Here is a 26859-nt window from a genome sequence, read left to right as displayed (position 1 = left end):
ACAACTTACATGTGCACTTTGTTCTTCCTTTGCTTTGAAAATAGATGGGACTGCCGTATCTTCCAGACGTAGTACCGTCTTTCTGGGCCCATATTCCATTTTTTCAAAGTAACGTTAGTCCTCTGGTGCAAAATGTTCTTCGCAAACACGATACTGCTTTATTTTGTTGAGAGGCGTTGAACTACAGATCTCCAGAGCTGCTAGCCATTTATTTCTCAGTTCCACATTAGATGGAATTCTGTGAAACATTACATTCGTGTATGTCCTTTGCTTGTTCTCACAACCTTTTGCTATGCAGGTAATAACCATGTTTGCTGTAACTTCTCAAAATAAATCATCCAAAAGCGAAGACACTCGGTGCAGGTCACGCCGGTATGTTCTTCTTATTCTGTTTTTTTTTTTTTTTTTTTGACGCGTTGGACGCCGGTATGTTGACGGAAGTCGTGGGATTTCATGTGTTGCGTGATATCTCTGCGCCGAAGTAGCAGTGCTTCGCCTAAGCAGCAGTGCTTCGCCTGTGCTTCCCCATAATATAGTCCCAAGTCAATATCTGCATAGGAAATCGCCTAGTGTTAATCTGGATCGCTATTTGTACTCGTTATCAATACGCAGGCCACAAGAAGTAATTAGGTGGGGTTTTTTTTAATTTTTTGATCACTTTTACTCAGGCCATGCTAGCTGGCAACAAAGGATTCCATTCATTGTGCTAAGCTAAGCTAGCGCCGACCCAGTCAAACTAAAACAATGCATGCACTGACACAAAAATGCATTTGCCCACCTATCTAAATGTAGGAAATAATGTGAATAAGCCTTATTTCAAAAAACGGCGGAGTGTTCCTTTAAGTGACAAGATTTGACAACAATTTTTTTTCTTCTTTTTTTTTTATGTTAACTGTGGTGGAAAATGATTTGACTCTTAAAGGCATAGTCCACCCTAATAAAAAATAGTATTGTTTACTCACCCTCACGATGACTTTTTTTCTTCGGTGGAGCATTTGTCCATACAGTGAAAGCCAATGGAAGCAAAACTGTGTAGTTAAATTTTTAGATGGACTGTCCCTTTAATATGGAAGCTTGTTTCTGGATGGTTGGATAGATAGATAGATAGATAGATAGATAGATAGATAGATAGATAGATAGATAGATAGATAGATAGATAGACAGATAGACAGATAGACAGATAGATAGATAGATAGCAATTATATAACAATATAATAATAAGAAGAATAAAATTCTGCCAGATAATTGTCTATTTTCTTCAGTCTGGCATAATTAATGTTTTTTTAATGAGCGTTTAGCGGTTATATCAGCAGCCTTAATTAACCCAGTTTGAATGTTCCAGAGCAAACAGTCTAATTTAATCAAGCATTAGAAGCATTGTGGCTGTTCACTATTAAAAACCTTATTAGTGATATTGACTCCTCTAATGACCCGTTAATGATTTTGCATACTGCTTCACCATGGTTACTGTGATCCTGGCCGAATCGGGTCACACAGGTTTCCAGTAAGATAAATATGACTACTGTTGTTGATAAATACCATTTTACTTTTAATGATAATAAGACTATAAATGGTGAAGTTTGCCTGCTGCAATCCATTTACTAGCTAAAGATGTTAAATTATAAAGCCATTTTCTTCTAGAAGAGCAATTTCTCTTAAAAAGAGATAAGTTTCAAATCTGTCAGTCTTTTTTTTTTTTTTTTTTTTTTTTTAAACAACCTCATTGTCCTCCCAGTCTAAACATGTTTAGTATACAGTTCTCTCTATGTGAACTTCAGCAAGTAGAATTATTATTATTAAACACCCTTCAGAATCTCACTGTAAATATTGTAGCTACAAAAGGGTCCATCTGCTTCAGGTCCAAACAAAGTGCTCAAATAAAACAAGAGCAAAATGTACAAGAGAGGGGAGGAAAAAAGAAGGAAAGCTTTGTCTCAGATTAGGTCTGGGCTACTGCGGTTGACCTTTTCTGTGGTGGGCTGAAAGGAATATGAAATCCCAATAGAAGCTGGAGTTTGTGAGCTCATACAGGGGCTTCTGACAACAGCTACAGTATATTAACTATTACCTGTGATGTAGATCTGATTCTCTTTACAATTCTGAATATGCCAAATCAGAATACACATGTGATTTTCCTTTCTTTATCCAAAAGATATTTCTGAATATTAAGTTGATTGTTTGTTGTTGTTTTGTTTTTGAATTGTTTATAGTTTTCATCTTACATTAGGATTATTTTTATTTGTTTATTTTTTATTTTTTATACATTTGATGGATTTCATTCGTATCCAAACCTATACGGAATGTCTTTTCACAGTGTTTTTTTTTTTTTCTTAATAAGCACAAATAAAAAAATATAAATAAAGCACAGCATTAATACTGTTTTACTTTAATATTTACTCTGGAAAGTGATACATGGATTCTCAGTTAAATTAAGGTAAATATATTTTTTAAATAAAGTGTTGGTGCATAATTCTGTCTTAAAGGTATGAGGTTGTAGTTTTGATCATAGTTCCAGGATTTTTTTTTTTTTTTTTTAAATAACAATTCCCAGGATCCATTTCCCATTTCTTAGGTCACTGTTTTACACAGCTCTACTAATGAACCTTCAGCTTAGCTCAGGTTTAAAAATTCACATTCAGAATGAAATAATACTACCAAAACCCTTCATACATATCTCAAATCAACTCATTGTTCTATAACAATAGCAATGGTTATCAACCAAGGTTGTTTAGTTTGTTTCTGCTGTTACAGTTCACTGCTGTATATATTGCATGGTCTATATACAACATTATTCCTAGTTTACCCTTTTGTATAAATGGCAATGAAATTGAAAAGGCTAACACCATGCAGGAGTTCATGCAATTGTTTTTTTAGTGTTTCATTCTTTATTTTGGAAAGATATTTCAGTATGGTGTTACTGTACAAATGTAGCAAATTGCTGTCTTTTTCAGTTTTGTATTCCAGTATGTTTTGAACGTAAGTTTAACAGTGTTATAAAGTGTGTCAACATGCAAATTTTGATGGTGGTTGTCCAGGAAATAGTTCAGTTTGATGGAGTCATTGAATGCATTTTGTGCCAAAGCAATGATAGCTGATCCACAGTTTAGCCTTTGAAGAAAGCTGTTGTGCTCACTGTGAGAAGAGTTTTGAAAAGTGACCCAAGTAATGATAAATGTGTGCTAGAGACTTAAAAAAAAAAAAAAGCATAGCATTTGCATTCATTGTTGTGAAACAAGTCGGCCACGAGATGGCAGTAGTAATCTGAAAGGGAAAAAGGAAGAAATATATTTCAGGTTTTCTGTGCTGTCAAACTAATCTGTAATGCAGTCGGTGTGTGGATAAGACTAGATAAAAACCTATTAGATTCCTCAGCATCATAGTGAAGTGAATTAACTTTATCTACTGTAGCTGTATTGGAATAGCAGCAGCACATGATTCAAATCAAATTACATTTAGACCTAAATCTGAATCCTAATTCATCTGAAACTATGGTGCTTCTGACCATAATGCCTGTTTTTCCAAATTATTGCTTTATTATTTAATTACTTACAGTTGTCAGGGTTACAAGTCAGATCATGTAAACAGCATTATGCCTTTTTCTAATCTTCATAACATTTTATTCAATTCATTTGATTGTTACAAAGCAATTTCACAGTATAATAAACAGCAAATTATGAAAAAGCAGCTCTATAGGAGACAATATTGTGTCAGCTGATTTTTTATTCTAATTTTGATTTAATAACAGGGTCAGTGTTGCAGAGTTCATTTCAACTATAGTTCAGAAGACAACAGTGTCATTATTCAGCTCAAGTCAGGTCTATTAAACCCCAGCATTAAAGCTGCGGTAGGGAACTTTTGACGCTCTAGAGGTTAATAAACAGAACTGCTTGCGTCTTGTGGAAGAACATCGTAGCCGGAACTACTTCTCTCTGTTTATGTCTATGAAGGATCACAAAGCTACTGGGTTACTCCGCCGCGGTATCCCCGAAGCAATCTAAAATAGTCCGAATATAAACACTTATTATAGGTGCACCCTAGTGATTCAGGACCAGCTAAAAACACGGTTTGGAAAATGGATTCCCGCGGTACTCGCTTATTATATACATTTTTCCACATTTTGAACACAAACAAAGTTACGGACCGCAGCTCTTATTGGTTGTTTCTTACCGGGAGCGGATGCATTTCTGCAAATGGCAATAGGACCACTGGGAGGAGCCAGAGGAGCTTGATTTTTTCACAGATTATCTGTCTAATATTCTACTGTCAGGACATAATGACAGGTTTAACAAATATGTAAAAAATATTTTTTTACAAAAGTTACCTACTGCAGCTTTAACTTATAGTAAAAAGTAGCAAGTGTAGTCTTCCAAAAATGTTTGTTCCTTTAAAGAAAGGTCACACTGGATTGTAAATGATGACAGAATATGCCATTTTGGGTGAAAGTGAAAAAAAGTGAAAGTGAAAGTGACGTGACATTCAGCCAAGTATGGTGACCCATACTCAGAATTTGTGCTCTGCATTTAACCCATCCGAAATGCACACACACACAGAGCAGTGAACACACACACACACATTGTGAGCACACACGGGCATAAAGGAAATGAAAGTGTACTCTCAGTACACACTCGCCCTCTGTAGACACCTTCTAATGGTGGGCAGCCATTTATGCTGCGGCGCCCGGGGAGCAGTTGGGGGTTCGATGCCTTGCTCAAGGCCACCTAAGTCGTGGTACTGAAGGTGGAGAGAGAGCTGTTCATGCACTACCCCCACCCACAATTCCGTCCGGCCCGAGACTAGAACTCACAACCCTTCGATTGGGAGTCCAACCCTCTAACCATTAGGCCACGACTTCCCTGAATAACCCCTTCAAGGCTTCAGCATAGCAGAACATTGTTTTTCAGAGTGCTTAAAAGCTGCACAACTTTTATTTTCCCTCTCCGTGAGACGTCTCTCAGAGCATGACAGTAAAGGCGTTACGACACTAAATCTTTCTGCAGCTATCCTGTTTTCCATCTCCTTTCCTCCGCAGTCTGCTGCTGTATCAGAGGGCTTCCATTAGGTAAATTAAGTTTTACAGAGGAGGATGGTTTAATAGACTCCCCACTTGTCTTTATGATACGTACAGTACCCACTCTTTACGAGATTGTATTGAAATTCAGGTTTGGCCAAGGTGATGATGTTGACTGCCTAGTGCAGGTCTCAAGTCTCATAGTAATTAAATGTCAGGTGATGTTACCAAATGAAAAATGAATCAGGAGGTGCGGCGCGGGCATAAAGGAAATGAAAGTGTACTCTCAGTACACACTCGCCCTCTGTAGACACCTTCTAATGTTTTTTCTTATAAATTGACCAAAGGAACGTTGATTAAAAGTTCATCCTGTTAGAATAGTTGCAAAACGCAGTTATGGATGTTGAATAATTTTGAGTCCCTTTAAATGATTCATTAGCTTGCATTGGCAGATGTTTTCCGAGATGCTTCAGCGATTATTAGTGGTGTTTGCTAAGGCAAATATCATTACTAATGCTGATGCATGCTTACAGTTTTCAACAAGAATCTGAAGGTGCGTTCACACCAACAGCAATTTACAGTGGTAAATCGACAGGAAGGCATTCGTTTTCATTGAGAGTTTCCAATTGCCAGCGGCTTATGCAAGAACGACTGTTGGTGATTCAACAAAGCAGAGCTTCACTTTAAAGTCCTTATGAAGTTGATACCCACTTTACTTCAATATTGTGATGTATTTCAGAGTAAAACTGAATATTGAATGAATAAATCAGAGTGCAGAGCTTGATTTTTAGCATACCTGAAGTAGACTGATTGTTGGAGGAGTGAGGTTTAGGTTGTCCAACCCAAGCTCAACAGAGAAATGCCATTCCAGAGGGGAAGTCAATTTTCGTATTAAGATTATGAAGACAGACATTTGTGGATTAACTTGCGCTGATTAATTGTTTACTGCATGAATAGCAATGAGCAGAAAAGTAAAATTGCTCTGTTTTGATTTCATGAGGACGTTTATGGTTTACGTGACGCATCAGTCTGATTATTGTCAATCGGTCAGTGTAGGGTCATTAATGCCCTTGTTTTTTCCACTTGTGGCACTAGTCGAACTACTGTGTGTGTCTTTTTTTTTTTTTTTTTTTTTTTTTTAAGAAATTTTGAATTGGAGCTGTAGACCGTAAGTGAAAAATCACTCTGATTGGGTGTTCAGTATACTGAAATACTTTAATACATTTAATTAATGTAAAGATAAATAATATCATAACATTTCTTATGATTATCCCACATTTCTGCCACAGTACCATGGTGCACTTAGTGTTACTGCAGTAAATACATATTAAATGCAACATTGTGCATAGTGTTTCTCCTGTTTGTCAGTGCCGTTTCAACTGGCTTTAAACTAGTTCACCGAGTTATTTGTGTTTTTTGCTGAATTCGAGGGCCTCAAACTGGATCTCACAGTGCTGTTTAGTGTTTGCGTGACAGAGACTCATCAGTGAGAAAACACATTTGCTCAAGTAAGCTTGCGCTGCGCAGCATTTAGACTTTGGGCCAAGCGGATAAATGGTCAATCATTCCTCTTTTTGGTGCATAAACATTATATGGAACATTTATCACACTCTTGTTATTGTTTTATCAGGAAAAATGACATCACAATCATTTTCTTTAATGTTTTGTCGCCCAGCCCTAATTCGGACTTACTTCGTAACCGATAAAAAAAAGGAAGTTCTATATAGTATTGAATATGGGTAGTATGAAAATAATTCGGACATTTTATAGCCGTCATGTTGTTACTATTGTGTGACTTTTCATTGTCAGTTGCCTTACTTCACAGCCATTCATAAATCCTCTCCCGAGACCTCATGGGACAGTAATGTGTCCATCGAATGCACACTTCAGAATGCGGGCAGAAGTAGTAGGTGTACTTTTCGCCTCACCTTTTTCGAATACTATGAATTCGTACTATTAGAGTAGTAACATACTACTCTTTTGGTGTACTGTTTTTCGCATACTGTGTAGTACTGTATACAATTTCAGATACAGAGTAAGTCTTTTGGTTTCTCTTCTTGAATGATGAAAACACTACTGCCACCTGCTGGTATGGAGAGTTATTTTCTGCTCACACAGGCACAGAGCATACATGCTAATGCTAATTGGCCAATGGATGTAGTTTCTGCGGTCTGATGAAACAGCAATCTGGCTAAAAGGCAGGCAATGTGAGGTGGTGTTCATTTTTGTCGCTTTGATTTGTCTAGACCTTTATTTAAATGCAGTGTGATTTAGCAACAACAATAATGGAGTTGAGTAGAAACCCTGCAGATATTCTGCAACCTCTGTGACAGTAATTGTTGTTTATAATTAGGCCTAAGTATTACATTTTGTTGTGCAACTTGTCAAATTACATCTTGAACTGTACAGATTGTTAAAGAGATTCTCAATAAGGATTTGAAGGATGAATCTGACATACTGGTATGCACCTAGATCTTTGGATCAGAATTTTATAAAGAAGGTAGGCTCTTTTTGACTTGGCCAAGTACGAAACGACCAAACAACCTCCCAAAATGCCTAAAATCTGATGCATAGCAGCACACACACAAATTATATTATTACTTGAAACAGTGAAAAACGATTTGTTACATTGCTACTGCAATGTTTTTATTACTGTTCCATTGCTCGAGTCCGGATGTTGTAGCCGACAGGCTCACAGTAAATAATGTAGCTGTGCTCTTGTTGCTTTTCCTTTTGCAGTAATTAAAGTCTAGCCATTTGAACTGAGACCAAAAGTGGTTCAATGTGCCTATACCATACACATGGCTAGAATGACAGGCCATTTTGTCAACTAACAGAAAAAAGCCTCATCCCGGTTTACCGTGAATTGGATGCCCCGGTCGCTCATTGAAATACAGGAATGATTTGTCGTCTGAAATGCTGTGCCCAACTATAGATTACCAATTGCCTCTGCTCTCCAGCACATCGTTTTGTTAAACTCCAGTCCTCATTCTTCATGCAAACACTTTTCAGTTTGTTCAGTGAATAGCAAAGACACCTCTAAAATTACCTGCCAATCATCAACCTCATGTAACCCAAAGAATATTTAAAATGCTTGATTCATTTTATTTGTCAGCTAACTGTATAGTGTTGCTTCAGCTAACTCTGAATGCATGATTTTCTTGAGCAAAATATAGAGATGCATATTATTCAGAGAGAAATTACAGATTCCACAAAAATGCAGTCCAGTGGAATTTCATGGGGGCTTTCTAGCACATTCTCTTTTCTTCCCTCCAGTCATTATCAGAGACGATTTGTTTTTGTTTTGGTACCTTGCACTTCCGATCACTCTCGGCCTCAGTCAGTTGTTGTGTGGAATTGAGGGCTGCATACTGAATTTAATTTCAGCAGCCACTCATATATGAGGTTGTAGACAGCCGGGCTAAAGCAGACTCTTTTGTCTGGTTCTGAGCTTTGCTAGTCTACATGAGGGCCAAAACATCATCTCACCACTCAAACTAACAGACTGTGGGCAGTTGCGGAGAGGATGGCTAACAGTGGTGAGGCTTTGGCTTCTTAGCCCACTGCATCGTAATGTAGCTAGATTAGGGGGTGCTTCAATTTTACGGAACACAAAACATGTAATTTGCTTAGTTTTTACCACAGGCCAAGTCTGAAAACATTACATTTAAAAAGGACTTGTTTTGTCTGTCGTTAATACTGTTATCTATTATTTTGTTTTCTTTTCCTCAGGTCTGGAAGTGGCGATATGCAAATCGAATCTTTGTCGTATGTGGATTAACTTCCAGTGGCTGAAATTATTCATCAGGTAAGACTATAGTTGTTGTTGGAAAGTGTAGATGAGGAAATGGTTGGAAAACAGCAAAATGAGGGTTTAACGGGATGCTTACTGAAACCTGTTAACAACTGAAATATGTAGTTGATCAAAGGAGGTGAATCCAAATCAGTCACTTAAGCCACAGCTTTTCCATTTACATATGGAAATTTTATTTTCATTTAATTGTTTTTTTATTAAAATAATAACGATAATGGGATTTACTGAAGTTAAAGCATTAACCCGTAGAGGTTATTTTAAGATAAAATTGTAGTAAAATGTACTCTAAGTAAATGTGTATGCTTCTGAAATATAGACATGCAACAGCGCTTTATAGATAGATAGATAGATAGATAGTTAGATACTGTAGATAATTCATCAAAATGAATAAAAACACAAGGAAATGCAAACACTGAATTTTATGCAAACCTGCAGTACTTCAAAAATTTGTTAAATAGCACAATCATACTTTATGTATTTAATCTCAGTTTATTAAGTGATAACATATACTAATGTATTTAATTATTGAAATGAGAATGTTGAACTTGCTTCTCTTTAAATAATGCAATCACAGGCGTGAATTTACTTTTCCTGATATAGCTCATATTCATTTCACTCTTGGTCTGAAAGAAACATTCATATGTGTTTTGTTTCTCTTTTTTGCATCTCCTTTGGTGTGAAATAATCTTTATTTATCCTTCATTAACATTAATAATGTTCAATTGCTCCTTCATTTAAATTCATATAAATCTAGCTTTTTTATGTATGAATGTACATATATATTCTGAGTTATTTTACCCTGCCATTAAATGACAGGAAAATAGTTAACAAAGCTGCAATGCAGTTTCTAATAGTGCTGCATAGGGAGTGACTGTAATTTTGACATCTGCTGCCATAGTCCATCCCTCTATATAATTGTCCCCTTATCTGGAGAGGAGTGGAAATGCAACAGTATTGTTTTATTTTGCAGTTGTAGCAAATATGAATGCAAAATTTTGCACATTTGCTATATATCCCGGTTTTATTGTAGTTTACTATACTATAGTACCTTCCAAGTGTTATTTGCATTAAAATTTACATCTGATTATTTAATAAATCACTGTATTCTCATCCTGGCATCTATGTACTTTCATAAAATATGTTTCTGGCCTTAGAGAGGTCTGAATTAATTTCCAGCATTCACATATCAGCCAAAATCCTTGCAAACCACCTTGGAATGAACCAAATGTTAGAGGCGGACACAGACTATTGATGTACTTCTCCTAAATTTCTGCTTAAATCTAGGACATATTTCAGTATTGCTTTTTCTTTGAAACATCTGAATATTTTCCAGGATGCGATACAGGGATTGTCATATTCAATCGTGACTGAAGGAACACCTGTCAATTTTTTGATACTGTGGTTTTGCCGGCCAAACCCCAGGAGGGCTACAGGATATTGCTAAGGATTCAGGGCTGTCATGATTGATGATATCTAACTGTCATAACGGAGCTTTGCAGATGACATTCATAAATATGTGAATGTTCTATTCAGTGGGGTAATGCAGGAGATATGTAGCGGGATAAGTCGTCCTTCTAGCATTCATTCAGTCTGGAATCTGATGATTGGACGCTCCCTCCCACTGCGTGTGGACTCTATTACTGGCCTCATGCAGTCTACATCAGAACCTTTGATCTCTCTGTATCCATTTCTTTTTTTTCTCTTCATTAATTTTTATTAGTGAGAATGTTGAGCTGAGAGTCTCTTTACTGATTCCTTTATTAAAATATTACTTTTGGACAAAATGTCCAAGCATTTGAAATGATTCCATGAAGACCAAACGCTGTGATCTCATATGAACTTAAAGGGTCCAAAAATAGCAAAAACGACTTTATTCAGCATTGTCTTCTCTTCCGTGTCTGTTGTGAGAGAGAGTTCAAAACAAAGCAGTCTGGATATCCGGTTCGCGAATGAATCATTCAGTTCACCAAATCGAACTGAACCGTTTTGAACGGTTCGCATCTCTAATACGCATTAATCCACAAATGACTTAAGCTGTTAACTTTTTTAATGTGGCTGACACTCCCTCTGAGTTCAAACAAACCAATATCCCGGAGTAATGCATGCATTCAAACAGTACACTGACTGAACTGCTGTGAAGAGAGAATTGAAGAGGAACACAGAGCCGAGCCAGATAACGTATAAAAAACATTGACTCATTCACGAGTCAAGAATCGTTTCTGTCAGACGCATCCGATTCGAGAGCCGAGCTGATGATACTGCGCATGTGTGATTCAGCGTGAAGCAGACCGACACACAGGGCGTCTGAACGGAACTGATTCTTTTGATTATTGATTCTGAACTGATTCTGTGCTAGTGTTATGAGAGCGGGTAAACCGAAGGCTTGAATCAAGGGCAATCATCGCAAATGACGCCATTACGTCGAGCGCAAAAGAACTGGTGAACCATTTTTCTTCAATCGGTTTATTGAATCGAACTGTCCGAAAGAACTACTGGTGATCCGAAAACCGATGCAACCGGTTCTTGACTCGTGAATGAGTCAGTCTATTGTTCGTTATCTGGCTCGGCTCTGTGTTCATCTTCAGTTCTCTCTTCACATCAATTCAGTCAGTGTACTGTTTGAGTACATGAAATACTGCGGGATATTGGTTTGTTTGAACTCAGAGTGTCAGCCGCATTAAAAAAGTTAACAGCTTAAGTCCTTTGCACGTAGCAACATCTGCAACATGTTAACTAATCACCTTCAGTCCAGTTGGACCAAGCACTATTTGTGCACCAGACATATAGTAATTCAATTCATTTTCATTGTTTTACCATAAATATCCCTAATTTCTTAGTACATTGTCTTTACTGTAAGCAGGTGTTTTTTTAGGAATTGTGTTAATGTAAATTTTAAAGAAATAAGTCAAATTAATTAATAAAATAAGTAAATAACATTAAGTAATTCATAAAATGATGATAAATTGAAGGAGAAGAGCATTATAACTCCATGTATATTGATGCACAGTGAAGTTGAGCTTATTTTCTGCCTTTTAAAGACTCATTCTTATCCCTGGAGCAGAGTGGTGGAGTAATGCTGTACAGTCTCAGTAAAGTATGCCAGATATTATAATCAGCTGCATCCTCTACAGCTGAGCACTCATAAGTGGCCTGCAGAATTGTGGCAAATATTTACAATTTTATACTGATTTATGGGCTTTGTAACTGATTTAGACTGATTTACTCATCCATGTGAAGAGTTTGGAATAAATTATTATTATTGTTTTTTTTTTTGGAAATAAGTTTCTTATGCTCATTAAAGGTGTCTTTATTGGATGAAAAAAAAAGTAATATCCTAAATTATTATGTCAATTTAGAAGAACTGCTTTCTATTTTAATATGATTTAAAATATAATTTATCCATGTGATGGCAAATCTGAATTAATCTCAATAGAACTTACTCTAGTTTTCACATGATCCACATGATCACATTATCATTATAGCATGCATATTTGGTACGTAGTTGTTCATTATCAATTGTGCTTAATTATTGATAATTGTTCTTATTGTTATCAATGTTGAAAACATTTGATGTTAATTGATGTTGTTGTTTTTTTTTTTCTTTTTGGAAACCGTGATACTTTTTTTTGGGTGCTTTGATTAATAGAAAGTTCAAAGTAATCTAGTATCATTATTGTCTTTACTGTCACTTTTGATCAGTTTATTTTTTTCTTGCTTATTAAATGTTTCAAACTATGCAGACTGCAAATGCAAATAAACAGTTCTATCTGCGGCCCCAGTTCATTCTTAGTGGAATCCCACGATACATTTATTTAACAGAAGTTACAGTCCATGTATGAGGTCATAACAGTGGGAACACTGGACCATAACCTCATCTTTTCTTTCTAAGAGCACTTGTTAGTCGTGCTGTCTTTTATGTCAACCCGTCTATCTCTGGCTGAGGATGAGGTTATCCCCTATGTGCAGCGATCGTTCTTGCTTCTAAATCAGGCTTTAAATGTCAGACTAATCACAGTGTACTCAGCTGAAGGTGCTTTTCTCCCAACTCAATTACTCTGCTTGTTGCGATGATTTTGCTCTGAGAATGCTTGTCTTCAGCTTTGAATAGTTATTTGTTGGCTTGACAGTTTGATGCTTCAGCGCTATGGCTTTAGGGAATCAAAGCTGAAGGAGGAGGATGCATGGCTGTACTCCTTTTGTCCTTTTTGGCTGGGTTGTGAACCAGTCAAACCGAAAATAATTTCCTCACTGAATAGCATGAGGGTTTTATGGCAGAATGCAGTACAATTTCAATGCACAAAGTATGATTTATCAGAGAACTTAAAGGGACAGATAGTTCTCCCAAAAATTAAAACTGGGTCACTTACTCACCCTCATGTCATTCTTAACTTGACTTATTTTATTATGCCATATTGTTAAAGAAGATTTTTTTTTTCAGTGTTCACCAGTTTGTCCATGACCCAAAACTTTCAAGCTTCTAGGTGTGTTCTGCCAAAGTCCCTTTCAGGGAAACTCTGTTCAATCAGCAGTCATATTTCCAGTGCCTCTGGTCAGCTATTTTGGGCATCCAAAAACAAGTCCTTTTAAATGAATAGGGAAATCCTGAAATATCAAAAACTGCTCGCTGAGATCACAGTTAAATTACACATTTCAAATCACCAACAAAATCTAAAATGAACTGCCCTATAAACTGTGTTCCTTATGCTCAAATAGCATTTTAAAAAAGCTTATGTTTTTAGTCTAGACCAGCAAATGCTCATGTGCAGTCATAAGCATTTGTCTCTGAGATGTAGGACTCTATTTTAACAATCTCAGTGCATGGTCTGAAGCACATGGTGCAGATGCATTTAGGGCTTGCACCATCATGGATTCGCTATTTACATGGCGGAATTAGTAATCCTTTCATTTTAAAAATGTGGCATGTTTGTGTGATGCTTTGTTTAATAAACCGAGTGTAAAGTACTTGTGTTGTGCATCCGCCAATAGGCACATATTTCCTAACATGCCTTTTGAATAAAAAAATTATATATAAAAAATACTGTGCCATTGACTTTAGACCAGGTTTTAGTTGGGCAATGGAGCAATCGTTTTGATACCAGCAGCAAACTGCATTTGCTATTTAAACAACGTGGTGGTGGACTTGAAAATGATACCACAAAACCAGACTTAAGTCGCTTGGGTATATTTTTAGCAATAGCCAAACAAACATTGTATGGGTCAAAATTATAGATTTGTCTTTTATGCCAAAAATCGTTAGGATATTAAGTCAAGGTCATGTTCTATACATTTTTTTTGTACATTTTCTACTGTAATATATCAAAACTTAATTTTTGATTTGTAATATGCTTTGCTAAGTATTCATTTGGGCAATTTCAAAAGCGGTTTCCTAAGTATCTAGATTTTTTTGCACTCTCAGATTCCAGATTTTTTTTTTTTTTTCAGATTCCGAATAGTTGTATCTCAGGCCAAATATGGTCAGATCCTAATAAACCATGCATCAATGGAAATCTTATTTATTCAGCTTTCAGATAATGTATAAATCTCAAAAAAAAAATAATATTAATAAATAAATAAATAAATAAATATATATATGGTTTTGTGATCCAGGGTCACAATTATGAACTGTGTCTGTGATTTGACTCATGCCAATTTTTAAGTGTCTGAAAGGTATAGTTCACCCAAAAATCAATTTATGTGAGCATGATTGTTTGGCTTGTTAGTCACGTTAGGGTAAAAACAAATAAACAATACTATTATTATTATAATTATTACTTTTAAAACACCTGAGGAAAGTCATGAATGATGACATATACTATTTACTTTGTTACAAAGGAAAAGTTATTCGGTTTTAACAGAACTCAAGTTAAGTACAGATTCCCCAGATATGGAGCAGCTTTACAGAGGTCTTAATCTCCATGGAAACTTATCTTGACACATTTGAAGTGAAGTGAAAGTGACATTCAGCCAAGTATGGTGACCATTACTCAGAATTCGTGTTCTGCATTCAACCCATCCACACACCCTCACCCTCACCCTTACACACACACACACACACACACACACGGAGCAGCCATTCATGCTGTGGCGCCCATTGCCGGGCCCGAGATTCGAACCCACAACCCTAGGGTTAGGAGTCAAACTCTCTAACCACTAGGCCACGGCTCCCCCTATAGCAGCAGCAATAGCACACACAGTGGTGAAAATTGTTTTCCTCACTGGAATTTATTTCAAGTTAATAATTGAAATATTAACTTAAAATCTCATGGAATACTTCAAACAAATGTTTTGCTAAGGGGTTCGCCTGACAAAAATGTTTGGAAGCCCCTTATAGAGTCAGCTGGTGCTTGTCAAATGAAGCCCCCTCAGGATGATGAAAGACCTGTACTGATCATGCTTTCCAGGTTTATTTAGCAATAATGACTAGCCCATCTGGCCAATGCTGACCAGTTCAGATGATTTTGGCACGTTGTTAGGTGGCTTGAGTGTTCTGGGTAGTTTCTAGTTGGTCTTCCTGGTACAAATCAAGAGTCCATCCCAAAGACTCTTTGATATTCTGGTCTCTCGTGTTCCTCTTGCAGTGTCTGAAAATGTTCACCTATTTCATCATTCGCCAGGTGAAAATGTCTGTTCCCATTACTGACTATCAAAGGACTGTGTCACTTACTTGTGAGTGCCTTTGAAAATCTCAACATCATGATCTAAACAATGATATACCTGACTTTTCAAGTGGTAATAATCGCACTCCATCCTCCTCTTCCTCATTAGCGTGGTTGTAGTTAACTCCAGCTCAGCTCCTCGACTGCTCCTGAAGGTGGACTGAGCCGTCTGTCAGAGTCAGTCCATCAGTCTGTGTTCAGCCATGTGAGAAGCCCCCTAATGTAGGTTCTTCACCCTCCCATGCCCCTATCTTCTGTGGAGGTTAACTACCTTAGCACTCAGGACATCCACTCTTGCTGTCCTCCACCCTTTACTGCAATGTATTATGCAGATGAACTCATTATTGCTCTCTTACTGATATATATTCAGTGCAGTAAAGAAAAAAATATATATGTATGCATGTGTGTGTGTATATATATATATATATATATATATATGTATGTATATATGTGTGTGTGTGTGCACGTGTGTTAGTATCAAAAGATTAATTGCAATTAATCATGTGTTTCACCTATTTAATCACATGATTAACGGGTGTTTTTGGAGTAAGATCAATTTCTCTTTGATGAGATTAATTCCTCTGTTTGGCTGGGTTTCATATCTCTGTGTCGTAAACTCTAGGGGCGAAGCTTCTAAACCGGGGTGTTTTTAGAGGTGTGAATTTAAATGACGATTGTTATTTATTTATTTTCAAACTTTTGTCATTTATCAACGTGCGATCATTCCTACGATGAGATTGGCGTCATACGAATGTTTTATGAATCACACGTGAACTGTTATAAGTTGATTTGTGCACACAGATCTGCACTTGTTTCTACATTAGATTGTCAAGATGTCTTAGAGCTTCTAAGAATTTTTTACTATTTTTACTACATTGTTTAGAATTTTTGAATAATTTGTCTTACTAACCCCACAATAGGCAGCTTATTAGAATGGATGCAAACAGAACAGGGTATACATGTCTGAAAATTTGCAGCTTTTCCCCATTCATTTTTATTGTATGGAAAATATATATATATATTTTTTTGGAACATGAGGGTGAGAAAAATGATTACAGAATTTTCCTTTTATGCTGAATTGTTCTTTCAAATGCGTATATTGTATATTCACCAAAGCGAGGATGTGAAGGACCTTGATTGTGAGTCTCAGTTAATGCTCTAAGGCATAAACCACATGCACTAATGTTCTGTATTATCTTTCCCTAAAGCAAGATTTATCATACAATGCTGTTTCGCCGTGTTCCAGTGGCATTCGTGAGTCAGGTTATGTGCACTCTGGTGGTCAGCGTGGATACATACATGCGCCTGGTTTCTAGGTCAGCGTCGTGTCCGGCCTCAGGCTGTAGCTTTATTTAGGCTGATAATGAAGGGATGCAGTTAAACACACACTCATGTTCACCTACAGTGCAGCAAAGGCCCTCACAAACCCCTCTATTAGAATTAGAAAAGTTTTGAGCAATTTCTTTTTAGAGGTTACATCTAAAAATGTTCTCAGTAAAATATTCAGTCTGCATTAGCATATAAATGCACATCTGGTGATGCATGTTTAATGGTGGGTGATTCAAATGTATAATATTCATACACAAAGTGATGATGTAGCTATAAATGTGCAAACACTGAGGCTGATGAGTTCTGATGTTAAAGTGCATGTTTATATACGTGAGTCTGCATATTTCTTTCTTTCTTTCTTTTTTTTTCTTTTACTTGCTTTTCCTCGCTTGTTGTCTTTTAGTTTTGTACATTTTTTAGTTGTTTATTTTTGCTCACCATTTGTTGAGCAATCTACCATTTGTTCAATCTTTCTTTTCTTCTTGTGTGTTTTCTTTTGTTCTGTCTTATATGTTTTACATGCTCTATTTCTTTCTTTCATTTAATCATTAAATCTTTCATTTTTATGTTGTTGACTGCTGGATCTTCCTCTAATTCATTCTTTGAATCGTTTTCTTTTAGTTGTTTTTTTGTTTTTGTTTTAAATAAACTTTCTTTTACTTGTTTATTTTTCTCCTTATTTCATTTCTTCTTGCTTTCTTTTGTTCTGTTTTGTTAAAACAGTTTTGGACTGGAGAGGACATTGTTTGACACTTACCGTATGTTTGCATGCTACATCAAGAGCAAATTAAATTCAGTCTTTCTTGATATAAAACCGCTTGTCGCTGATGTGTCTTCACAGAAACCCAAGCAGAAAGACTGGCACCCTCCTGATGGCTTCATTCTGGGGCTCTGGACTCTGATCTTGCTGGTGTTCTTCCAGACCTATGGCATCAAACATCTCACACACATCTTCTGATTCATCCCTTCCAGCACCACAGAGGTCAAAGGAGCCACTGCATTCATAAAAAAGTCCACCCTAGCTTTGTTCATGATTGATTTGGTCAGGAATAGGTTTTTATTTATTATTTGATGCAAGTTTGTTTTCTTTGGGTTCTGCGATGTATCATTTTTTGAAAGTGACATGCACCGACTTCTTACATTCAAACATTCTTTGTTGTTTGGAGCTCAGTAAATCCATTTGAATTTCACACAGGGACATTCTTTTGAACTAAACACACACAGACAGCTTGCAGGGAGAAGCGTACTTATTATTTGTTGGTTTGTTTGCTTGTTCTTCATTTCCATTTATAGTTTCATCTCTTCAACAGTTATTTTCTCACATTTATAATGGCACATGTGGAATTGTAACTTGTAACTCCTCCCAGATTTCTTCATCTGTTCTTAGCAGGATGAGATGTATTTTTTTTTTTTAATTTTAATAGATCATCTGAATATGTAAATGCAATTGCTGATCTGTTGTTTCAATTGCATCATTTCCATTCTTCATTTAAATTGGTAAATGATAATGCTTTTCAGGGTAATTTATTGGTCATATTTTACCACAAAATTGAGACAATGAGTAAAAAGTTTGCAAAAAAAAAAAAAAAAAGAAGCTAATTTTAGGATATTGTCCTTATGAAAAGAAACATCTCACTGAAATACAGTGATGTTTTTTTAATCAGCATACATCAAATTAAGTACAACAAACTATAACATGATGTGTAATCACTACTGTTCTTAATTGAATTCATATAACATTTATTTTCCAATTAGCAATGAGAATAAAATAGTTTTTCCACACATCATTAAGCTGCTGGGAACTGACTGACAAGAAGTGGGGAGAAAATGTTATGAAACAGGCTTTGTTTTTAAAGCAAAATTATTATTATTTATTTATTTATTTATTTATTTTTATGACCTAGACATTATCATGAGATCATCCAGCAATAAATATGAGGAATAAATGGACAACTAAACTAAATTCCATGTACAGCAACCATACAGCTCCATTTGCCTGTGGCAGTGTCCTGTATCTGTCCATTAGCATCTCTGCTGCACTTGAACTGTTACGAATGTGCTCTAAAAGGGGTCGCCCGAATTCACCCCCAGCTACACAGCAAGTGTGAATAAGAGACTGACAAATTGGACTGTCTTGATTCAGTTTTTTCCTTCCTTTTTTTTCTGTCTGTCTTATGCATCATTAACTGTTGGTTACTGAGGATTGTTTAGGAGAGCAGAGCTCACATTAAAATATTCACTGGCACTCACGTTTTGTGAGGAAACACATTATGAGAATTTCTACAGTGCAATTTTGTCTTCCCATTTACGTTATCTAACATTGTGCTGTTTTCTTTCCTTTTTTTTCTTTTTCTTTTTTATTATAAAACTGGCTAAAGGTGATGTTTTGAATAAAGTATACAGTGAAAATTTTCTGAAAGCTTTTTTCATGTTCTGTTCCCTTTAAATTCGAAGGAGGGTAATAAAGCAGAAAAGCAGAGGGAAAATAGTGGAAAAAGGAGCTGGAGCTCTTTGTTTTCTGTGTGAAATGAAAGAGAACAAAGAACTCACATTTTACAATGGAGAAGCATTATGAAATGATTTCTAGTAACATAATGCTGAGTTATTAGCGAGCTGTGAATGGATAAACACCTGCTGCAGTTACTGATTGTGTTGTATACAAATACCTACCTAATACATATTAAGACATATTTATTAGGCCATGAAATACAACCTTCTTAAAATGTAAATTATAGGATGCCAGATCTCTATGCTAATTTCATGTTTAAATCATGCAGCAGTTTAAGCTATTTCTTTAGTGCCCATTTAAAAGGCATTATTTATTTTATAATTATTTTTTAAATAAATAATATCAGCTTCATGCGACGAGACCTTTTGGATTTTTGTGCAATTATAAACTGGCACAGATGGAAAAAACACTTATTTTTGATTCTGCAGTGCAGTTCATGTTTTTTGATGTAAAATCATCTAGCATGTAATTCCTGTTTAACTTCTTATATATTTGGGGTTTAATTATAGCTCAGCACCCTGTGATTTCATCTCTGTTTTCTCAGCGCCGGAGACGTTTGTCTCTTAGTCAGTGACTCACTGTTTGGAAAATAGCTGGGCCACCATAGATCAATACACTAACCAAGAGAAAGACTCCTGGTGTAGTAATCTGGGTCTAGCTGCAGTGGCCTATATTGCTTTATTTCTCACCAATTCTCTCTTTCAATACCTTACCACAGTGCCACACTTGAGCTTCTTTTCAATGTGTTTTCTCTCTGCTTTCAAAGATTGTCTACAGAACCGGAGATGAGAAAGTGGTTTTGTGTTACACTAACAAGAACACATACATACAGCACCAGTTTTTCTGGATTTAATGTAAATTAAGCTCAACTGAATCATGATTTTAGAGTCGGTAATAATGATGATGATGATCATCATCATTTTTCTAAGCTTTTATGTGTAAAATATATCCAAATGTACAGCATCATTCGTGTTCACATATGTGTTCATTTTAAAGTTCTATAAAATTTGTTGTACTTTATTAGTGTGTATTATTTATTTTATTTAAGTTAAATTAAATCAAACTAAAATAAAATGTTTCATATATATATATATATATATATATATATATATATATATATATATATATATATATATATATATATATATATAAAACAACTGTATAACTCTGTTGTGTGTATATAACACACAGGTTGTAACAATAAAATGAATGCACATGCTTCTAGAAAATAAGCTTCACGTGCGTTTTAATCAATCATAAAGTTGCCCTATTAACTTCTATTATAAGAGCCTCATTGCAGCCTTGATTTTTTGCTTTTTTAAAGAACAAGTTGAAATGATTCTGCATTGTAAACAACATTTCCAATGCTATCTCACGACCAATTCGTAAGTATTTTACGAGGTGGCTTATTCGTACGAATTTGTACGACCTCACTCGTACGATTTTATTCGATTTGTCTAAACCCCAGTGATGGTTAGTTTTACGGGCGGGGTTAGGTGTAGGTAATTTGTACAAATTCATGAATATGAATTGTGCAACTCGTAAAATACCTACGATTTGGCAAAAATCGTATGAATTTGTACGAGTGGTTGTACGTATTCGTACGAATAAGCCATTTCGTGAAAAATTTACGAATTGCCGTGAGATCGGGTTGACATGTCACAAATGCTGTTGAATGAACACCTTTTGAACCTGGAATATTCCTTTAATTAACCTTTTATGTATTTACCAATGTCAATTAAAGCTGCAATTTCTCTTTTTTAAATAAAAATTAAACTCAATTATCGTGGCCAGATCAATTAAGATAACAACCTATTATTATAGAAATGACTTTATTTTGAAACATATTTCCTACTTGCTGTTTTTCAAAATGACACAATTTCTTCCACAGCTCTTAGCATACAGAAATAATGTTTCCCCTCAAGATGGACAGGCATTTCAGCATTTATACAACCAACAGTAGCTTTTGCAATAATTCAAGCTATAATAGGCCGACTCATCACTCGTAGCTGGGCAGCTTATCTGCAAACATTTGTGCATTCAACAGCAATGCCAACTTGTCAGTCATCTGGGGCGCATTAATGCGATGGCTGCTTTAACAGTCCCGACGTGTGTGTACATTTGCATGATGGACAGATGCAGCGCGGTTATGGTCAACGATGCATGGCCTCCTGCTGTGACGGCTGTAATTACACCTGTGTGCATCCTGTACACCTCTGACATACTCCTCTCCAGACTGACCACAAAAATAATGGATGTTGGGTTTCGATTTCATTTTTATATACTCTGTGTTGCCCTTATGCCACTGAATTTCTTGTGGATTCTTTCGTATTCCAGCAGGATTCATCTTAGATTTTTTTAGCCTTGATAAATGTGAGAAATCTTGATCACACTGCATATAATTTTTTTAAACAAAAGAACTGTTTATTGTTCATGTTAAATCATTTTAAATCAGTCTCACAATCACACTTTCAGCTGTACAATGAGAAAATTGAAATTATCTTGAGAAAGAATAATGAGAGCATAAGCTTAAAACAAACACCGAAATAAATAAATAAATAATACAAATAAAAAAAAAACAGGAAAATAATTAAAGTAAATTGTTATGCATTTCAGTATAATGTTTTAAAAAATGTTGAAATATTATGCACGCCTAAAAATTTCAAAAGGGAGTCTTCACAGCAATGCTAAAAAATTTTGGTAAAAAAAAATACACAAAAAAAACACCCATTTCAAAATTAGTTAAGAAAGTCATGAACTGAACTAAGTCTACTCAACTTGAATTAAATTAAATCAAGTTACATTTCATATAACTTTTTTTTTCAGCTTAATGTAAAAACGTAAATTGCCATGACTGACTGACCATATAATTTTTTACTCTGAACCTTTCGGTGAACAGAAAGATCTTAAAAGAACCATTATTTTATTTATATTTGAATAATCTAAAGATTGTTTTCCACTGTAAAAGTGCCTTGTTACAGTTAATCAGCTTCCATGGATGTCAACCTTTTTTCATGGAGCCATCAATGCCAATAAAGTAACCTTTAATTTTTAGAGTGTAAACGTCATTAATACACTGGACAGTGTTGAGTTAAGTCAACACGAATCCAAAAATTGGTATTGTTTTACTTTCTTAGTGCACATTTCAGGCCTCACTGCGAACTTCATAAGCTTTCATAAAATTGAATCCAAAAAAGACATTTTCTTGTTCTGCTAATGTCTTCTAATCACCTGACACAGTAAATTGAGACTGTTTTTAACAAAGTTGAATAAAATCAAGTGCCATCATTCTGATCTGTCATTGACTATCATGTTTCATTAAATAATATTTCATATTATCAAAGTAAAATGACTTGCAAATGCTGTTTTACATTGTCTTTAGTACACATTTTGCAGGCAGATCGTATACACTCTAGAGCTCTTTGATCAGGATATGGATGTGTACAGACTACTGGAATGCATTTTGTACCTAAAGAAACAATGAATGTGCAAAAGAAAAGAAAGGTTTAAGCATCAGTTCTCCTTGCATCAGTCTCTCTCTCAGTCAATCCAACACTTAAAGCTCCATCCACACGGCAACAGGAATTTGCCAGTGATCCGTCTGAGGCAGCTGGAGATCTCTGAAGGCTCTGGTGAGAGTCACGTCTTCTGCGATCGGGGAAAGGCTGTGGTTGCAGTGTTATTTCTCGGTAACGGTGGCGGACTCCAGTCCGGCTGGTAGAAATGAATGTTGAACATCCGAGCCCAGCTGGCAAAGACCCGCTTCTCTGTGATGAAGCGATGATGACTGCCTCGCCGGCCTCGCTCGTGGGAGATGTACATGGCACATTCATCCGGGCCCGTTGGTTCGTAGTAGTGGTATGGGACAGAGGGGTGCTGAGACTCCCTGTACACAATGAGAGCAGAGATTAAAATGGGGACAGTGTTAAAGTACCATTACATTCCCTGATTCCCAAATTAATCCTGAGCTAGATATTCATTTTCAAGGCAATTAACCTGATTTGGTTCAGAGAATAACTGGCTTCAAGGGAAATAAATTGATTTTATGTAATACATTATGGTTGCAAAATGGCTGGGGGGAGAGGTCATGCCTCAGCGGGGAATCACAATGAATCGTTTCATTTTTGGCTCTCGGTTATTTTTCTCATAGCATTGGTACACAGCAGGGGCTGCCTGAACAAACACGCAGAAAGATCAGATCTTTGACCACACTGGAAACATGCAATTTACACATTGGCGTATTTTCTGGTGGGATGGGTGAGACATGTCCCCACCGCTTTTTGCTACGGTCAATATTGTCCCTTCCACTTTTTAAAAGTAATATAGAAAAATATCTTGTGGAAGATATGTATTAAAGGGAAAACAAGATCAACAATCATTCTTCATCATTCGAAAATTTTTTTGACTTATTACGCATGCATAACTTGTGCAGTGCAATAACAACTAAATGCATAAAGCAATTAACTCAAGCGCCGGCAAAGTGATTCTGCACGTGTTGGGGAAAATAATACATTTTAATTATTTATTAATAAATAATGCTTTCTGACTCGCCATGTCCACATGGACGTGCCTTTAATAGAAATGCACCTTTTCATACAGACTACAAAATTAAAGAATAGGCCTATTACAAAATGCAGTGGGCAAGTTTTCTTAATATTCATTTTATTAATCATATAAAAAGTAATAATAACCTGTTATTTTTACTATTAATTGTAATTGTCTCCAGACTGAGACCAACTAAATTTTGTGAGCAGTTGCACTGGCGCGACCACCGCATTGTTCACACATAAAAGCTGCCATCTCTGATGCATATGAGAAACATTAAAGGAGAACTCGTTTGAACTGTGCAGCGTATTGAGAGTAGATCCCGGTTTATACTCGCTGTGTTAGCAGGATCGAAAAGGTACGCTCGGCTAAACTGAAACAAATATTAATGGTTTTCACGCTAATGTAAAGTAAAAGACTGTTTCTTAAACTAGAGGTGAACATGTTGGTGTTCTTGTAGGGGAAAAAAAAACATTCAATCACTTCACAGGCAGCAAGTTTAGTTTTACTTTTCTTTTTCTTTTGTTTTCATTTTGAAAAGCTTATCTTTGCTGTTTACCTCGCGTTACGCTACGGAGGCTCTCTTTTATTTTATTTTATTTTTTTATTAGATTCTTCAGTGTTTGCTAAACGTTCTATAATTTTTTTTTTTGTCATTAGGCTATATAGCCTAATGCAGCATGTAATGAAGAAACTGACTAGTTTTAAATTGTTATAAAATTCCACAGTATTATGTTTTACTGTATTTTTGAGTCAATGCAACATAAAAGATTTAATACTTTACTAATGGTCTCAGGTTTGGACCTCATTTTATGCTGAAACCCAAAAGCAAAGCAGTGAAATCTGACTTACCTACAAAAATCTGGAGGCACCATGCCATAAACATTGATTCTGTCACAGAGCTCTAAGGCAATAGTCATTGTGAACCAGCCTGTGCTTAACCACGAGTTAGAGATTCTCCTGAAAGAGAAAAAGAGAGAGAGTGTGTGTGTGTTTGACTGTCTGCTGAAAACAATACATCGAAGACCAAACTGCGAGGCATGCTGTAGTTAACATTCCAGAAGATATATCTGTTAGAAATTCCACACACACAAGCCCAAGATTCTGTTGCATTTAGAGTGCTGTCCAGCTGTCAGGATCATTTCTACAACCGAACGTTATCCTCAACTGCTCATCAGTTCTGCCAACCTGCCATCTGACATGAAAGCCCTGGTGAATCTTTGACAAATAACACATTAATAAAGGAAAACAAACAGCATTAGTGAACAACAACCCGGACGTGATTGATTAGAAGCCTTTGATTACTGTTAAATTACCTCAGACAACAGAGCATCCACTGTCTGGCAGATGCAATGTAAATAATCTCTTGTGCATGCTCTAGAATATCCAATGGAATTAATCAACATCTAAACTATAACCTCTGCACAGTTAGGGGCCGTTCACGCAGAACATGTTTTTGAATACCACTATACTGTTTTCCCATTTTTTATTTTTATTTTTCTTCAAAAGCAGTACCTAAGGCATGACATGGCATACAAAAAATGTTTTTTTTTTTTTAAAATAGTAAATGTTCATCTGAAAGTGTAACAATGCAAGCAGGTTTTCTGTAAGGGGTAGGTTGCTCTCATCTGAAAAGAGGACTTTGGACCACTGGTAAGATGCCTCTGACATTGTCTGTGGTTCAGGAGTGGCTTAACAAGAGGAATACGACAATTGTAGCCAAATTTCTTGACAAGTCTGCATGCCTTGACCCCAGGCTCATTCCTTGTGAAGTTCACTCAAATTCTTGAATCGATTTTGCTTGACAATCCTCATAAGGCTGCGGTTCTCTCAGTTGGTTGTGCATCTTTTTCTTTCACACTTTTTCCTTTCACTCAACTGTCTGTTAACATGCTTAGATACAGCACTCTGTGAACAGCCAGCTTCTTTGGCAATGAATGTTTGTAGCTTGAATTGTTTGCTTTAATTATTTTACAGAAGCACAGCGTTTCGTCGTTATTCTGAGTGCACACAAATAAACGTATACGGATTCAAAAGATTGTTTACTTTTATCTGCATGACCAAAAATGGCCAAAAATGCACTCCGAGCATTTAATAATCACTCCGCTTCACGCTCACTGATACCAGAATCACTGCTTCGCCTTCAATCCGTGGATAAAGTATTTCAGTATTGTTTGTATTTCAATGTTATGTTCATAACGTAGCCTATATTAAAAAATAATAATAATAATAAACAAATGAACAGGAGAGTTTCAAAGTGGCTTAGGCTATTGTGTGCAAACTTTATTTTTCTACACGCCAAACTAATTACATTGCCAGCATTAAAAGGTATAATTTCTGCTTTCTGCTGTGCAAATTTTGTTTGTGATGAAAATAACAGCACATTTTCATGAGTTATTTTATCTACAGATCGATGCATTTCTTACAGATTTCTGCTCATTCAAAATCAGATACTGATGTAGTAGCACTGTAAGATTCCTTTTTTTTTAAATGCATGCTTTAAAATGATCATGCTTTAACCCAAAAGTAAAAGGAACAGACAAACTCCTTGAGAATTAGCTTTTAACTTCTTGCTTGGTTATTGCTGTCATTATAACCTTCTGATCGGAAAGATCCAATTGTAATCGTGATGGAGCAGAGGTGAAGAGCGCTTGCAGCGAATGAGACTCACACCGCTCCACTCACATACTCTGGTCGGGTGTATGTGACGCTCAGGAAAAGCACAGGTCAGATCAGCGTGCAAATGAAACATTTAAAAGCACATGTAAACGAGAGAGTAACTCTAGCGTTGAGTTAACACTACTGTGAATGCCATGCATGTGGCATTGTACAGTGTATGACGGAGGGACCAGAACTGCAGCTGATAGAATGTGCGCTGCAGCATGGTACTACGATATTTCTTTCAAAAAAAGATAGTGGAGACATTTTTATCGTCCACGATCACACCCCTAGATTATAGTTTATATATATAAAAGGTAGGCTATATTCGAAAAAATGT

General features: G+C 36.1%; 1 protein-coding gene and 1 pseudogene across 1 annotated transcript in view; one reads left to right on the top strand and one right to left on the bottom strand.

Annotated features, from left to right (window-relative positions):
- The window catches only part of LOC113046004 (GPI-anchor transamidase-like), a 32802-nt pseudogene extending 14603 nt beyond the window's left edge, over window positions 1-18199 (top strand).
- Window positions 18200-22064: 3865 nt separating this feature from the next.
- The window catches only part of st6galnac5a (ST6 (alpha-N-acetyl-neuraminyl-2,3-beta-galactosyl-1,3)-N-acetylgalactosaminide alpha-2,6-sialyltransferase 5a), a 47187-nt gene continuing 42392 nt past the window's right edge, over window positions 22065-26859 (bottom strand). The window contains exons 4-5 of the mRNA XM_026206818.1: window positions 24714-24821; window positions 22065-23202 (exon numbers count right to left, since the gene is read on the bottom strand). Coding sequence (XP_026062603.1) covers window positions 22956-23202; window positions 24714-24821 — 355 coding nt within the window. The 3' untranslated portion in view covers window positions 22065-22955. The remainder of the gene's footprint in view (window positions 23203-24713; window positions 24822-26859) is intronic.

The sequence above is a fragment of the Carassius auratus genome, chromosome 27 (assembly GCF_003368295.1).
Source record: "Carassius auratus strain Wakin chromosome 27, ASM336829v1, whole genome shotgun sequence".
Lineage (NCBI taxonomy): Eukaryota > Metazoa > Chordata > Actinopteri > Cypriniformes > Cyprinidae > Carassius > Carassius auratus.
Note: the sequence above shows the minus strand (reverse complement) of the source record. Positions and strands in the feature narration are given on the sequence as shown.